At 44.9% G+C, this 18,184-nt stretch overlaps 1 protein-coding gene across 3 annotated transcripts in view; it reads right to left on the minus strand.

Annotated features, from left to right (window-relative positions):
- Positions 1-18,184, minus strand: part of PARP4 (poly(ADP-ribose) polymerase family member 4) — a 381,003-nt gene that overhangs the window by 323,842 nt on the left and 38,977 nt on the right. For all 3 annotated transcript variants that reach the window (XM_040340552.1, XM_040340551.1, XM_040340554.1), the window contains one exon: positions 6,140-6,277. In XM_040340552.1, the coding sequence (XP_040196486.1) occupies positions 6,140-6,277 (138 nt within the window). The remainder of the gene's footprint in view (positions 1-6,139; positions 6,278-18,184) is intronic.

Consider the following 18,184-nt stretch of genomic DNA (forward strand, 5'->3'; position numbering starts at 1 on the left):
TCAGAGCGAATTCATTCATAAAAAAAAAAAAATAGCGTGGGGGTCCCCCCAAATTCCATTACCAGGCCCTTCAGGTCTGGAATGGATATTAAGGGGAACCCCGCCGTCAATTTAAAAAAAAAATGACGTGGGGTTCCCCCAAATATCCATTCCAGACCCTTCAGGTCTGGTGTGGATTTTAAGGGGAACTCCACCCCAAATTTAAAAAAAAAAAATTTGTGGAGTCCCCCAAAAATTCACACCAGACCCCTTATCCGAGCACGTTAACCTGGCCGGCCGCAAAAAAGAGGGGGGGACAGAGTGCACCCCCCCTCTCCTGAACCGTACCAGGCCACATGCCCTCAACATGGTGGGGACAAGGGCCTCATCCCCACAACCCTTACCCGGTGGTTGTGGGGGTCTGCGGGGCGGGGGGCTTATCAGAATCTGCAAGACACCTTTAACAAAGGGGACCCCCAGATCCTGCCCCCCCATGTGAATTGGTAATGGGGTACATTGTACCCCTACCATTTCACAAAGGAAGTGTAAATAGTTGGAAAAGCACACACCCACACACCGTAGAAAAAAGTCCTTTATTAATAAAAAAAAAAATTAAAAAATCCAGCGGCGGTAATCTACTCGGTCCCAGCTCCTGCTCCAACGTTGTCCTGTATCCAGCGACGGTTGATCTCCGGTCCAGCAATGAGAAGATCCATCCATCCAGAGCGCAGCCACGCCAACCTCCTCTCTCCGCTGGACACAGCCCAGCGAATGCCTGAGTCGCGCCTCCCCTATATAAGAAATGTCACAGCTTCAGCCCTGTCATTCGCTGGGCTGTGTCCAGCAGAGAGAGGAGGTCGGCGTGGCTGCGCTCTGGATGGATGGATCTTCTCATCGCTGGACCGGAGATCAACCGTTGCCCTTATACAGACAACGTTGAGCAGGGACCTGGGACCGAGTAGATTACCACCGCTGGATTTTTTTTATTTATTTTTTTATTAATAAAGGACTTTTTTTCTACGGTGTGTGTGTGTGTTTTTTAAAACTATTTACACTTCCTTAGTGAAATGGTAGAGGTACAGTGTACCCCATTACCAATTCACATAGGGGGGGGGGCCAGGATCTGGGGGTCCCCTTTGTTAAAGGGGTCTTCCAGATTCTGATAAGCCCCCCGCCCGCAGACCCCCACAACCACCGGCAAGGGTTGTGGGGATGAGGCCCTTGTCCCCATCAACATGGGGACATCCTCCCCATGTTGAGGGCATGTGGCCTGGTGCGGTTCAGGAGAGGGGGGGGGGCGCACTCTGTCCCCCCCCTCTTTTCTGCGGCTGGCCAGGTTAACGTGCTCGGATAAGGGTCTGGTGTGGATTTTTGGGGGAACTCCACGCAATTTTTATTTTAAATTTGGGGTGGAGTTCCCCTTAAAATCCACACCAGACCTGAAGGGTCTGGTATGGATATTTGGGGGGAACCCCACGTCATTTTTTTTAAATTGACGGCGGGTTCCCCTTAATATCCATATCAGACCTGAACGGCCTGTTAATGGAATTTGGGGGGACCCCCAGCTTTTTTATTTTTATTTTTTATGAATGAATCATCTCTAAATTGCCAGAGCCGACAATTCATTAGAGCCGCAAAGCCGGTTTTAAATGCCTTTTTTTCTTTCAGAAATGACACTTTGTGCAGGGACAGTTCTATGTACGGGAAACATGCGCTTTTTCACTTGCTGACTTTACACCCCCCCCTAGGTATGAAATTTAAAGTAATATTACACTTTTATTGTTTCACTTTAAGCATTATTAAATTCACTGCTCCGAAAAAACGGCCGTTTTTAAACTTTTTTTGCATTAATACATGTCCCCTGGGACAGGACCCAGGTCCCCAAACACTTTTTAGGACAATAACTTGCATATTAGCCTTTAAAATTAGCACTTTAGATTTCTCCCATAGACTTTAACAGGGTGTTTCCGCGGCTTTTCGAATTTGCCGCGAACACCCCTAATTGCTTGTTGTTCGCCGAACAGGCGAACAGGCAATGTTCGAGTCGAGCATGAGTTCGACTCGAACTTAAAGCTCATCCCTAATGCTGAGTATGAGTCCTATGCCGCGTACACACGATCATTTTTCGGCATGAAAAAAAACGACATTTTTAAAAACGTCATTTAAAATAATCGTGTGTGGGCTTCACATCGTTTTTCGGCTTCTGAAAAACGACAAAAAAAAATTCGAACATGCTGCATTTTTTCATGTCGTTTTTGAAAATGTCGTTTTTGTGTTGTAAAAAATTATCGAGTGCGGGCAAAAACAACGTTTTAAACCCGCGCATGCCCAGAAGCAAGTTATGAGACGGGAGCGCTCGTTCTGGTAAAACTACCATTCATAATGGAGTAAGCACATTCATCACGCTGTAACAGACAAAAAAGCGCGAATCGTCTTTTACTAACAAGGAATCAGCTAAAAGCAGCCCAAAGGCGAATAGAACTTCCCCTTTAGAGTGCCGTTGTACGTGTTGTACGTCACCGCCGCGCTTTGTTCATAATTTTTTCTAAAAACGATGGTGTGTGGGCAACGTCGTTTTTAATGATGAAGTTGGAAAAACGTTGTTTTTTGGACATGCTGAAAAAATACATTTTTTTTCATGCCAAAAAAATGACCGTGTGTACACGGCATGAGGTTTGCCTGGTTCAATCTACAGGGATTGCTTACAGCCCACAGCTGTGTCCATGCCGCTTACAGAAGGCTCTGGCGTGCTGGGCTTTGAACCAGCCTTTTGGCACCTGCACACAGATTGTCCTGCATTGCGCACGGATGACTAGCAACCATCGGCCCTCCCCATCCATGTCTCTATTCAGACAGTAAAGTGCATTCCCGGCACGCGCGCGCACATGCTGCTGTCATGCTGCGCCCAGGAGTGAGGAAGAGTTTACTGGGGGGCATCTTGTGGACCCCTGTATGTGTATTGTGGCAGCAGGGGCCCGATCCTAGGCAGGGTGCACAGGGTGCTTTGCACCCAGGCACCTGCAGAGGTGGGGGCGCCAAAGTGACAGAGTTCTCCCCTCCCTCCTTCTCTACTTGTTTGTGTCCATCCAGAACTAGTGTTCTGAGCATAGGTGTGTGTCCGTCCAGAACTGATGTGTCTCTGACTATCTCCTGTACTATGTCTGCAGTCTCTGACCATCTCCTGTACTATCTCTGCAGTCTCTGATCATCTCATGTACTGTGTCTGCAGTCTCTGACTATCTCCTGTATTAGGTCTGCAGTCTCTGACCGTCTCCTGTACTAAGTCTGCAGTCTCTGACCGTCTCCTGTACTATGTCTGCAGTCTCTGAACCCCTCCTATACTATGTCTGCGGGCTCTGACCATCTCCTGTATCATGCAGGGGTCAAGTCCTGGGGGAAAAAGTGTGGGAACTCTCACCCAAGATCCACTCCCCCACCAAAAAAAAAACTAAACTGCATGTTTTTTTTTCCACTGTACCTTAGTAATCCTTTATGTCACTGGCCGCTTCCTGTATATGGATTCATCGGGTAGTGTGCGGGTAATCCGTCACTTCCTCGATGCCGCAATGTCTCCTGGGAGCTTTTGTCTTTGTTCCCAGGAGACATTGCTGAGGTCTGCCACAAGTTATCGTGGGATTTAGAAAGAGCAAGTTCTTTTTAAAACATTACTAAGGTTCCCCTACCCCTGACAGTGACTCGAGCTGGGCATCGCCGCTTAGTGAAGGACGGCTCGGCTGCTCTAGTCCTGCAAAGGGAACTGCGTTCCTGCTGTGAAAAAAGTGCAGGAACTCCGTTCCCACTCGTTCCTGCAGGACTTGAGCCCTGGTATCATATCTGTAGTATGTCTGGGGGCTCTTTCTAACAGAAGCCATCTCTGTGTCCATCAGAGAGGTTCCCCTCCAGGTCCCAATAAAGTACTCTGCTACTCTTCCTGTATTTGTTTATTGTTAGAGATCATGTAGGATCCCAGGGTAATGAAGACTTTGTGGGGGAGCATCTCTGTGGTCATTGCCATAGAAACATTTGTAAAGGGAGGAGTTAGTAAAATGACCACGCCCATTTGGGGGCGCCAGAAACATTTCTGCACCCAGGCGCCTGTGACCCTAGGATCGCCCTGTGTGGCAGAGCATGCGGAAGGAGGTGAGTGGTGTTATATTTGACCGACTTCACTAAGCATGTATTCCTGGAAGGCTATGTAAGAAAACACCAGGTTTGCACTTACTCTCTCCAGATGTGAGAACAGAAAGACATCCTACTCCAAAGCAAAGAAGATAATACATTACATAAAATTATCTTCTTACCTGATCCACGCCGCAGGGAAAGCTACTGAAAGTAGTTCCAGCTTTCACTCATCAACGGCGGGCAAGTTGTTCCAACCTTCAGGTTTACCAAGGTTTTATTACGAAAAAACCTCATACCTGGACCTGTAGAAGACTCTGACAGAAACTTTCGTGCCAATTTGATGGGCACAGTGGCGACAATTGATGGCACAGTGGTGACAATGGATGGCACAGTGGCTGCGTTTGATGGTATGGCATAGTGGTGACAATTGCTGGCACAGTGGTGACAATTGATGGCACAGTGGTAACAATTGATGGCACAGTGGTAACAATTGATAGCACAGTGGCTGCGTTTGATGGCACAGTAGCTGCGTTTGATGGCATGGCACAGTGGCTGCGTTTGATGGCACAGTGGCTGTGTTTGGCATGGCACAGTGGTGACAATTGATGGGCACAGTGGCGACAATTGATGGGCACAGTGGCGACAATTGATGGGCACAGTGGCGACAATTGATGGGCACAGTGGCTGCGTTTGATGGCATGGCACAGTGGGTGGCAATTGATGGGCACAGTTGGCGATAAATGATGGCACAGTGGCTGCGTTTGAAAATTAAGCATGCGTCGACTTGATTCTGAGCATGCGTGTTTTTTTCTCAGTCGGTGTTCTACACAGATCACTGTTCTATTTCTAAACTCCGACAGAAAAAAGTCAGATGGGGCCCACACACGGTCGGAATATCCGATGAAAAAGTTCCCATCTGACTTTTTCATCGGAAATTCCGATCGTGTGTACAAGGCTAAGTGTCTGAGAAGGGGCAAAAGCTTCAGTAAAAAAAAAAAAAGCAGGCGAGGGTGGACAGCCTTGACAAGTTCCATTAGCCATTGTGAAAATCTGATTTATATATAAATAATATATATATATATATTTATATATTAGGGATTTGCCTTTTTTACGTTCTCCGCCATCCACAGGATTTGGTTGTCACTTTTGGCTCTGCTCTAGCTAGTATCCATTTATCCCTGTGTTGGGTTCCTCCTAACATTAACAGTACCCTATAGTTTACCGCCAATAACAAATAAAATACAATTAAAGAATTAAAAAAATATATTATCTAAATAGAATGTAACAAAAATGTTAATCAAGGTATTAATAAGTTATACTGTCTTTATTTTATTTTTATTAGTTCAATTACATGCTTTTTGTGAGTCAAATGTATCTTCTGCTGCCAAAACACTCCTTTATGGGGCATTATACTCATGTTTAGTATTGGGATTTTAGAGAAAAATATATCTTTGGTTGTTTACAACAAAGAAAAACAACAATAGAGGGATACGCTCACAACCAATCATAGTTAGTAAAAAAGACAGTATTGGGATTTTAGCCACTTTCCAGGTAGGACCCAAGATTTCTTCTGACTCCCAATGCCATTATTTTACACATGCTAAACACCATGGAAAATAGGAAGCCAGATATGGTTGTAGTATCCACTATGGTAAATAATCCATCATGCCTTCTTTATCAGTATACAGCACACCTCATGTCAATTTATCTGAACTGTAAAAAGAAGATGATATACAATTGACCAGTGTTGGTGGTCCCTGCCATGCACCTTGTGCAACAATCATGCAATTACCAAAGATATTCTGTTGTATAAAGGAGAAAGAAAGCTGCTTTTATCTCACTATCATAGGCGAGTGTGTTTGTGTCTTTTTACCAGGGTCCCGAGAACTTATAACAAAGTAGCATATGGACAAATGTTAATATAAACTTTAAAGAGGGCTTTTTCTTTAAATTGGACATATTCTACCAACTAAACACGTACTTTAATATTAATGCATTAATTGATGTATTTGATACCAAGTTGTAGTTGTCAACTTACATCATTGAGGCTGATATTTTCTACTGGACAAGACACTACAGATGTAAGATGTCCTTGAGCATATGTCCAGATGGATTCCACAAAGCCACCGACTTCTGGGGACAGCTGTGTAACATTCAAGGCTTCTCCCAGCAGCACCTTTTGTTGTGAGGACAAAACAGAAATGTTAATTATGAAGTATATTCAGTTTGCCAGAATTCATTATGGCCAAATCAAAACCAAGTTCTCTACTAGAATTAGTAGGCAGTTTTTTACCCAAATATGTGGTGTACACAAGCCTATTAAACTTCTCTCCCAGAGCACCTATAGCTACCTGCCTGAAATTGGATTATCTGCTCAAGCACCCCTTGGACTGACTCGATAATATCAAATTATCTGCTGTATTTCGTCCAGACCAGAAGCAGAGACTTAGGCCCCATACACACGAGAGGATTTATCTGCGAATACGGTCCAGCGGACCGTTTCCGCGGATAAATCCTCTCGAGGATTTCAGCGGATTTCCATGCGATGGAGTGTACTCACCATCGCATTGAAATCCGCGCCGAAATCCTCTGGCGATGACGTGTCGCGCCGTCACCGCGATTATGACGCGGCGACGTGCGCGACGCTGTCATTTAAGGAATTCCACGCATGCGTCGAATCATTACGACGCATGCAGGGGATCCCTTCGGACGGATGGATCCGGTGAGTCTATACAGACCAGCGGATCCATCCGTTGGGATGGATTCCAGCAGATAGATTTGTTTAGCATGTCAGCAAATATTTGATCTGCTGGAATCCAACCCAGGGGATAAATATCCGCGGAAACAGATCCGCTGAAGTGTACACACCATAGGATCTATCCGCTGAAACCCATTCGCTGGGATTTTTCAGCGGATGGATTCTATCGTGTGTATGGGGCCTAATAGGCAATACTTCCTGTGTTCCAATAGTTTAACTGTAGCTGCCCATAGCTTCTTGAGTATATTATATATTTATTTACATATATATATATATATATATTATATATATATATATATATATATATATATATATATATATATATATATATTTATATATCACATTGTCTGATTTGGAAATACTTATTTTCCACCATAATTTGCAAATAAATTATTTAGTCAATATCAAAAGTTCATCTCAATACTTTGTTATATATCCTTTGTTGGCAATGACAAAAGGTCAAACGTTTTCTGTAAGTCTTCACAAGATTGTCACACACTGTTGCTGGTATGTTGGCCCATTCCTCCATTGCGATCTCCTCTAGAGCAGTGATGTTTTTGTCGCTGGGCAACACAGACTTTCAACTTCCTCTAAAAGTTTTCTATGGGGTTGAGATCTGGAGACTGGCTAGGCCGCTCGTGGACCTTGAAATATTTCTTACGAAGCCAATCCTTCGTTGCCCGGGCGGTGGGTTTGGGATCATTGTCATGTTGAAAGACCCAGCCACATTTCATCTTCAATGTCCTTGCTGATGGAAGGAGGTTTGCACTCAAAATCTCACGATACATGACCCCATTCATTCTTTCATGTACACGGATCAGTCGTCCTGTTCCCTTTGCAGAGAAACAGCCCCAAAGCATGATGTTATCACCCCCATGCTTCAAAAGAAAGCTCTATTTGTGGGGAAAAAAGGACGCCAATTTTGTTTGGGAGCCACGTTGCACGACCGCGCAATTGTCTGTTAAAGCGACGCAGTGCCGAATCGCAAAACCTGGCCTGGGCATTTAGCTGCCTAAAGGTCCGGGGCTTAAGTGGTTAAAGAAGATCTTCGTCTGTGAGAGCCAGAAATCTTGCTTGTTTGTAGGGGACCAAATACTTATTTTCCACCATAATTTGAAAATAAATTCTTTCCAAATCAGACAATGTGATTGTCTTGATTTTTTTTCCACATTTTGTCTCTCATAGTTGAGGTATACCTATGATGACAATTACAGGCCTCTCTCATCTTTTTAAGTGGGAGAACTTGCACAATTGGTGGCTGACTAAATACTTTTTTGCCCCACTGATATATATATACATCTTAATCCTACAACAGTATCGATGCCATAATATTATTTCACATGCCCAGTGGATTATAACAAGGTCTGTGCTACTGTATGTAATAGTGGACACCTTGCAGTATATTATGAGGTGAACCTCTTATTTTTCCGTCATTTGGCGCTGGGCGGGTGGCAATAGGTGAACTTTAAACGCATCAATATACTCCTGACAGAGCCACAACTGATCATCAGGAAGCCCAAAAAGAAAAATACAATAAAATAAATAAAAACACCACTATAAGGGCTGGTTCACACCAGATGCAGTCCAGGGCATTTTAATTCTGCATCAAAAATGCATGGACAGTGTTTAACATGGATTCCACTGGCCTTGATTCACACCAGTGAAGTCAACAAAAGTAGAACGTGCTGCATTTTTTCTGTATGAAACACATCTGGAACGTGGCAAAACACATACAAAATGAAAAGAAAAGACGGTGGGAAAAAAAAAACACTGGAATGCATCAAAAACATTCTCCCAGGAGGCAATTGGAAAATCCCTGGATCAGCAATCTCTGGCGTTATGTAAATGTTAACATCCAGTTATATTTTGTGTGTTTAGGAATACATCCAGACCTATTTTTAAACAATCTACTAAGTTGGTCAGAACTAGCTCTTAACCACTTAAGACCCGGACCAATATGCAGGTTAAGGACCTTGCCCCTTTTTGCGATTAGGCACATCGGACAATTTTGACACATTTTTGGGACCATTGTCATTTTCACAGCAAAAAAATGCTATAAAAATGCATGGATTACTGTGAAAATGACAATTGCAGTTTAGGAGTTAACCACTAGGGGGCGCTGTAGGGGTTAAGTGTGACCTTTTATGTATTTTCAACTGTAGGGGGCGGGGCTGGACGTGTGACGTCATTGATTGTCTTTCCCTATATCAGGGAACAGACGATCAACGACACTGCCACTGTGAAGAACAGGGAAGGTGTGTTTGCACACACCTCTCCCCGTTCTTCAGCTCCCGTGACCGATCGTGGGACACCGGCGGCGATCAGGTCCGCGTCTCCCGCGGAGCTTCGGACCGGGTCGGGGGCGCGCGCGACCCACGGCTGGGCACTTAAAGAGGACGTATCCATACGTGATTGTGCCCAGCCGTGCCATTCTGCCGACGTATATGTGCAGGAGGCGGTCTTTATTCACCATTTTCACATCTCTTACTACAAAGAAGCCTTTTCACATGTGGAAGTTAAATGTGTTTTTCTTCCAGAGATATAGAGTGCACCCTTGTCCTTTGTAATGACCTTAAGGCAGTGTTTCTCAAATCCAGTCCTCAACAGGTCATGTTTTCAGGCTTCCATTATTTTGCACAGGTGATTTGATCAGTTTCACTGCCCTAGTAATTACCACAGCCATTTCATCTGAGGGAAATCCTGAAAACATGACCTGTTGGGGTGCCTTGAGGACTGTAGTTGGGAAACACTGCCTTAAAGTGAATAACTATACAGTGGGGGAAATAATTATTTGATCCCCTGCCGATTTTGTAAGTTTGCCCACTTACAAATAAAAACTCTAAGTTATCATAGATGTATTTTAAATGATAGAGACAAAATATAAAAAAAAATCAAGAAAACACACAAAAAATGGACATCTAAAATGATTCAGAGAAAAATTGTGAGAAAATGCTGTGGTCAGATGAGACCAAAATTGAGCTCTTTGGCAATAACTTGACTTGCCGTGTTTGGAGGAAGATAAATGCTGACTATGACCATAAGAACACCATCCCTACAGTCAAGCACAGAGGTGGAAACATTATGCTTTGGGGCTGTTTCTCTGCCAAAGGTACAGGCCGACTTTGCCGCATTGAGGAGTCAATTGATTGGGCCATGTATTGTAAAATCTTGGATGAGAACCTTCTTCTCTCACCCAGAACACTGAAGATGGGTCGTGGATGGGTCTTTCAGCATGACAATGACCCAAAACATACTGCCAAGGCAACAAAGAAGTTGCTCAAAAAGAAGCACATTAAGGTCATGAAGAGGCCTAGCCAGTCTCCAGACCTTAATCCTATAGAAAATCTATAGGGGGAGAGGAAACTTCGAGTTGCCAAGCAACAGCCAAGAAATTTTAATGATTTTGAGAAGATCTGTAAAGAAGAGTGGACCAAAACCCTCCTGAGATGTGTGCAAACCTGGTAACCAACTACAAGAAATGTCTTATCTCTGTGCTTGCCATCAAGGGTTTCTCCACCAAATACTAAGTCATGTTTTGCTTGGGGATCAAATACATTATTTACTCACTGAACTGCAACTCAATTTATAACATTTTTGGTTGGTATTCTGTCTCTATCTTTTAAAATATACCTATGATAACAATTATAGACCCTTTATTTCTTTGTAAGTGGGAAAACTTACGAAATGGGATCAAATAATTAATTTTTCCCACTGTATACCAAATTGACCATTTGGACCACTTATGTATGTATAACGTTGACCATATCCCCCCATAAACACATTTTCTAAAGAATATATTCAGTTCAAACAATTCTCCATGCCTCTTATGAGTTTGGTTGCCCTTCTTTGCACTCTCCCGAGTACCCCTGGTTAGAGCAATCTCTGTTCTGTTTGCATTTATTTGCTGGGGGAAATTTCTGATGGCTGAGATGCAGTTGTGTGTACATACTGTATATCCAGCATCACGCTTTTCTCCTTGCGATTAATCGATCTGAAGGCATAACTTATTTTTCCTTTCAACAGAGTTAATGGGTTTGGGGGGGTCATAACGCCTGTCAGTTTTTTCTTCCATTGGTGTCCCATTGGGGAGATTTCCCTTCACTATCCTTCTCCCTTCTCTTAACATTAATTTGTCTGGAGTTTAAAGACTGTTCTTTAACCACTTGAGACCCGCGCTATAGACGAAAGACGTCCACAGTGCGGCTCTCAAGTGCCGGGTGGACGTCCCTGGACGTCCTGCTATTTACATTCCCAGCATGTGCCGCTGGGGGCGCACAGCGGGGAAACACTGTGCCCGGCGCATCGCTGAGAAGTCGACATCGTGGCCGCCAGGTTCCCTCGATCGGCGGTAAGAACAGGAATGTGGAGCTCCGAGTGTAAAAACAGAGCTCCACGTCCTGTCAGGGAGAGAGGAGACCGATGCTGTGTCCCTTGTACATAGGGACACAGCATCGGTCACCTCCCACAGTCAGTCCCCCTCCACACACAGTTAGAATCACTCCCAGTTTACACATTTAACCCCTTCCTCGCCCCCTAGAGTTAACCCCTTCACTGCCAGTCACATTTATACAGTAATCAATGCATTTTTTAGCACTGTTCGCTGTGTAAATGTGAATGGTCCCAAAATAGTGTCAAAAGTGTCCGATATGTCCGCCGCAATATCGTAGGCCCGACAAAAAAAACGCAGATCGCCGCCATTAGTAGTAAAAAAAAAAAAAAAAAAAATCAAATCTATCCCCTATTTTGTAGGTGCTATAACTTTTGCGCAAACCAATCAATATACGCTTATTGCGATTTTTTTTACAAAAAATATGTAGAAGAATACGTATTGGCCTAAACTGAGGACATTTTTTTGGGATATAGCGCAAAAAATAAAAACCGCAGAGGTGATCAAATACCACCAAAAGAAAGCTCTATTTGTGGGAAAAAAAGGACGCCAATTTTGTTTGGGAGCCACGTCGCACGACCGCGCAATTGTCAGTTAAAGCGACGCAGTGCCGAATCGCAAAAAGGGGCCTGGTCCTTTACCTTCATTTTGGTCCGGGGCTTAAGTGGTTAAAGGGGTTGTAAAGGTAAAAAAACAAATTCCCCTAAATAGCTTCCTTTACCTTAGTGCATTCCTCCTTCACTAACCTCATCCTTCCATTTTGCTTTTAAATGTCCTTATTTCTTCTGAGAAATCCTCACTTCCTGTTCTTCTGTCTGTAACTCCACACAGTAATGCGAGGCTTTCTCCCTGGTGTGGCCTCTTGTGGGGGAAGGGGGCAAGCAGGAGTGTCAGGACGCCCACTAACACACAGCTACTTTCTCTATCTTTATCCTGCTCGCCTCCTCAAGAGGCTTTCCCCACAAAAAAATGATAAAAATATCATTTGGGTACAGCATTGTATGACCGCGCAATTGTCATTCAAAATGCGTCAGCGCTGAAAGATGAAAATTGGTCTGGGCAGGAAGGGGGTTTAAGTGCCCAGTAATGAAGTGGTTAATAATTAAAGATGAAGCTTTTTTGAAAAGTCAAACTCTTGCTGTAAATTGTGACTTAGCTTGGGGAAAAAAGATTTGAGATTTGTATGAAGTATGCGGCCGAGTTGGCCATGTGAACGTGGAGTGGCTGGCAATAAAAATAACATTTAATAACATTGTGTCATCTTGTATACATAATGGCATAACATAAACACATTATAGAAATTGTAAATGAGTTTATTATATAAACATCATAAAACAGCATAAGGGCGCATGCGCGGGTTCCCGAGGGTGGAGGTGTTCTGAAGGAGCTCCGCACCCCCCCGGCCAACAACAGCTATTATCAGCGCAGGCAGCGGCTCTCCGGGACCGGGAACAGCACGATCGGTGTCCCGCGGCTGTAATGAACAGGAGGGCGAGGGGACAACCCAGGAAAGGCCAGAAATCTCAGGCTAAGCCCCACGGAACGGGGCCTTCCCCTGGTTACAAGCCGCAATCCAAGATGGCGCCGGGCCGCGTCGATACACGAGGCAGCCAGGCCTCCAGGACACAGAGATCTCAGCAGGAGGAAGAGGAGATCCTGGCTGACCATCCCAGGGATCCCTTCTCCTCTCAGTCGTCGGAGAACAAGAGGCTGAGCTGCAGGGTGAGTCTTCCTCACAGCCCCAATCCCCTGCCACATATAGAGGCATGCAGGACATGCTGATTCACCTATGTCATCCATGGACAGAAATATGGCAGAGCTGACAGAGGCTGTGTTTAGTCAATCTAGCCTAAATGCCTGACACCTCAACCACCAACATATTCTGGGGATGCAGTGCTAGCTCGCTTCTCAGCAATGCTGCAACAGGAGCTGTCTAAAGCATGCACATTGATTACCACAGACCTCAAAAGAGATTCATGGCTTGGGAGAGCGATTTGAGATATTGAAACCAAAGTGGATAGTACTGTCAGAAAGGTTAACCAAAACTCAAATATGATTGCTGACCTTCAAGATAGGTTGGAGGAGGCTTATACTAAGATCGAAGATTTGGAGAACCGCTCTCGCAGGGAGAATGTGCGCATACGTGGTCTCCCAGAAAATCACACTGACTTAGAAGGAGCCATGAGAGATTTGATGAAAGACCTGATCCCTGACATTAAAGCACATCATATGGAAATCGACCGCATTCATCGGGCCCTAACGGCCCCAAGGAAGGACGGCCTCCCGCGTGATATTATAGTCAAGCCGCACTACTACAGTATCAAGGAACGGCTGATGCTAGCAGCTCGCAATAGACAGGATCTGTCACTGTTGGAGCTCAGATTCAACTCTTCACTGACCTAGCTCCTTCAACGGTGCAAAAACGCAGGAGCCTGAAACCTTGCTGCAGCAGCTTGTTCGTAAACAGATAAAATACCGTTGGGCTTTCCCCTTTCGGCTGTCGTTCTCATATCAGGGACGATCCCATTCCTTCACAAAGTTTTCAGAAGGCGAAGATCTTTTACTGGGTCTTGGTATCATCACTCAGGATTCAAATGCCTCCGCCTCACGTCAGGAGCATCGACCCGTCTCTCCACTGTGGCAAAACCGCGAAACTCGCAGAAGGCTGGATCTCTCTCAGACCTGAAAGCGGACGTAACTACCCCCCTCTCGGGTGAGCAGATGCCTTTTTCTATTGACTGAACTTTAGTCCACTGATGCCCACGGCCCGGACTTAGTCACCCTGACAGCGCGGGAAGCGCACAGTTCCAGTTCTACTCGGACCGTTACGTTGAAGATTTTTGATTTTACTTCAAATTTTGCGAGGAAGACTGAGGAGAGAGAAAAAGTTTTTTTTTTTTTTATTCTCCTCTTTTCCATTTGTTTTGTTTTTTTTTTGTTTTTTTTTACACGGACACATAACTGTTCGGGTTCAATTGCATCGAAGAATGTTCTATATATTTTTTATATTTTGGCCTGTATTTTTGGCCTTAGTAGGTTGGTTCGGGGGGCTATCCATGCCACCCAGTTGCGAGACTACTTCTCCTCTTCGGAGGGGGTACCCTTGCTAATACAGATCCGGATGTTGTATCCGGTTGGGGCTAATCCCCATAATGTTGTATCCTATCTCAGGTCGCCTGTAAATAATTTAGGCCTATGGTCGAACGAATGTATTTTGCTCTTTTACCTATATCTTCTTCTTTCTTTCCTCTATGGCTCTACCCTTCCCCCCCGAGTTCCGGCTCCGTGCTCCACTGTGCCCGCTTGGTCGGATCCCGGATCGTGCCGAAGTTACATCTTGATGGCCTCATGTTGGTTCTGGTTGACACAAGGTAAGAGTGATCTGCCCTACCACGATGGCCAGTAGTTTTCCCACAGACTATTCAATTATCACCCATAATGTACATGGATTTAATTCCCCCATTAAAAGAACTAAGGCCTTTCAATTCTATCTAAAAACAAAAAGCAGATGTCCTCTTGTTGCAGGAGACCCATTTCTCTAAATCTTCAGCCCCTAGGTACCTAAATGTAAAATACCCACAATTTTACTTGGCTAGCGGACCTACCAAACGGGGAGGGGTGACGATCTGCTTGTCCAAGCGGACTCCCTTCACTCCCCTCACAGTGGTGAGAGATAGGGGAGGCAGATATGTTATGGTGGCGGGTCGCCTCCATGACCAGTTGGTCTCCTTTATATCCTATTACGCCCCAAATACGGGACAGACGGAATTCTTCAGCAAAATGCTCAGAATTTTGATGCGTAAGATATTGGGACAGGTGATTATGGGAGGAGACAGCAATATCCCGCTAGACAGAATAATGGACAAATCTGACCCAGCCAGACCGATTCTCAGACGACCACCGACCGGTAGCAGTAAGGTTGCGCGTCTACTCCATTTATATGATTTGATTGACGCGTGGAGGGAATGTAATCCCACGGTTAGAGACTATACACACTTCCCAGGTACATCACACGTATTCGCGGATCGACCACGTTTTAGTGCGTACACCCTTGCTCCCGTACATGACGTCGGTTAGGATACTGTCGACCCCATGGTCAGATCATTCTCCAATTAAACTTTCAGTGAAAGGACTGTGGTCTAAACCTGGTCCTTCTCCATGGAGACTTAACCCTAGTTTATTAAACGACCCCTTACTGTACACAGAGATTGAAAAGGAGCTACAGGAGTACTTCAGAAATAACAAGGCATCAGACACCTCCCCTACCATTAATTGGGGGGCACACAAAGTCACGGTACGGGGTAAACTGATTCAATTGGCTGCTAGGGAAAAGAGAACCGGGAACAGACAGTGCGGCAGTTAGAAGTTGACCTGGACCACCTGTTAGATGAACAGCGCAGAAACCCCCAGACCGACATTAGACGTAAAATACGATGCGCACGGTTGGCACTTAATCTAAGTCTGACCACCCAAGCAGAAAAGCATATTAGCTGGTCTAAGCATAAATTCTATACAATGGGTGATAAACCCACCACCATGTTAGCTAGGAAGTTAGTGCCCAGACAATATGTTTCAACGTTACCTAAATTGCGATTACCCTCAGGTCACCCCACTCAGAACCCCGAAATCCATTCTCAGGGAATTTCAAAAATTCTATGCCACTCTATATAGCTCTCCCGCTAGCTACAAGTCCTCCAAAGCGGAACAGTTTTTTCACGACATGCAACTGCCCCGACTTACCCAGGCCCACATGGACTTAATGGACGGGGAATTTACAGAGGCGGAAATTAAATTGGCCATAAAAACTATTCATCCATCTAAAGCTCCGGGACCGGACGGCTTTACAGGCCATTACTATAGGAAATATAATGAGATTCTTGTACCACACCTGTGTTCCTATTTTAACGACTTGAGGAGGGGAAACACTATCCCTAATCACGAAAATGTAGCGTATCTCCATGTTATACCAAAACCGGGTCGAGATCATGGGATTACGCCAACTATCGCCCAATCTCCTGATCAATACAGATCTCAAGATAATGATTCAGATTAAATACGTTTCTTTCCAATTACATCCATCCAGATCAGGCTGGTTTCATCCCCAATCGTCAGGCATCGGATCAGACTCGTAGAATTATAAATTTAATTTCAGCAATTCAGTCGGACTGGGACGGGAAAGGTCCCAGGCGGGGAATGCTGCTTTCGTTGGACGTTCAGAAAGCGTTTGACTCCCTCTCGTGGGAATATTTATTCGATGTACTGCACCGTTTCGGCTTCGGCGAGCGCTTTCTGGTCCTCCTACGAACACTGTATGATTCTCCCTCGCATCTTTGAGACTGCGGGGATATTCATCCCCACCATTCGATATTAGAAGGGGAACAAGGCAGGGATGTCCATTGTCACCGCTGCTATTCGCCCTAGCAATAGAGCCGTTGGCAATCAAGATCCGTCGAGTCCAGATGTCAGGGGCATGTTTGCGGTGAAGATGCATAAGTGCTTGCTCTTTGCTGACGACCTTTTATTGGCGTTGTCATCACCTATTACTTCCCTTCCTAACCTATACGCGATTTTACATCCATTTTCGGAAATATCGGGTCTGCAAATTAACCACGACAAATCGAGGGCACTTAATATTTCGTTACCGAAACCTATTCAGGAGACTCTTGAACGATCACACCAGTTTAAGTGGGAATTAGAGGCTCTTCCTTACCTCGGTGTAAATTTGACTTCTATTCAAACGTTATATAGACGGAACTACCCAGCCCTATTTAAACGCCTAACAGACGATTTAGCCAGATGGCAGATTCACCCCCTTCGTGGTTCGGCAGATTGCACTCAATAAAAATGAATGTACTACCAAAGGTTCTATATTTGTTTCGCACCTTGCCTGTGTCACTAGTTCGATCGGACCTCCACGCGTTCCAAAAAAAGGTTTTTCAGTTCATCTGGGGTGATAAGAGGCCTAGGGTGAATAAAGGAACACTCCAAAGCAAAAAGGAGGCTTGGGAGTGCCTGATCTTATTAAATATTTCTATGCGGCCCAGTTGGCCCAACTCACGAGGCATCCTCTCAAAAACCCAACGCAATATGGATGACTATGGAATCCTATTCCTGTCGCCCTGAATTGATCTCCCACATTATGTGGCTACCTATGAAGGACAGACCGATCATACTGTGTCCCACTCTTTCCTTCTCCTTGGGAATTTGGGACAGGCTCTCGAGGTCAAAGAAATTTAAGTCCCCTCACAACCCATTAGCCCCCTTGTTGGGGAATAGAGATTTCACCCCGGGCCTCTCTCCCTTTGGGTTTAATTGGTGGACAAACAAGGGTCTTATACGAATAGCTGATATGTGCGATCACAAAGGGATATTGTCAGAAAGAACACTAGTTGAGAAATATAGAATGCCAGCGACTGAACGTTTCAGGTATACGCAACTCTATCATTTTTTGCAAGCTGTAGCTCGTAAAGGGGATCTAACCACTACTATGGAATATGTATGTAAGCAATATGACAAAATAAGAGGCCATATTTCTGCTATATATTCTATTCTATCGTATACCTCTAACAAGCTGAGCTATATGCTCCAGTGGGAACAGGATCTCCAGGAGACGTTTGAGATTGATGAATGGCACAGGCTGTCGGAGTCAGCTTCTCGCTCAATCATGAATACCTCCATTATAGAGGCTAACTACAAGGTCTTGCTGAGATGGTATATGGTTCCGGCTAGACTGGCCGCTTTTGTGCCGGGTGCCTCTCAGGAATGCTTTAGGGCAGGGATATGCAATTAGCGGACCTCCAGCTGTTGCAAAACTACAAGTCCCATCATGCTTCTGCCTCTGAGTGTTATGCATGTGGCTGTCAGAGTCTTGCTATGCCTCATGGGATTTGTAGTTCTGTAACATCTGGAGGTCCGCTAATTGCATATCCCCGCTTTAG

Source organism: Rana temporaria, chromosome 2 (genome assembly GCF_905171775.1).
Source record: "Rana temporaria chromosome 2, aRanTem1.1, whole genome shotgun sequence".
Classification (NCBI taxonomy): Eukaryota; Metazoa; Chordata; class Amphibia; order Anura; family Ranidae; genus Rana; species Rana temporaria.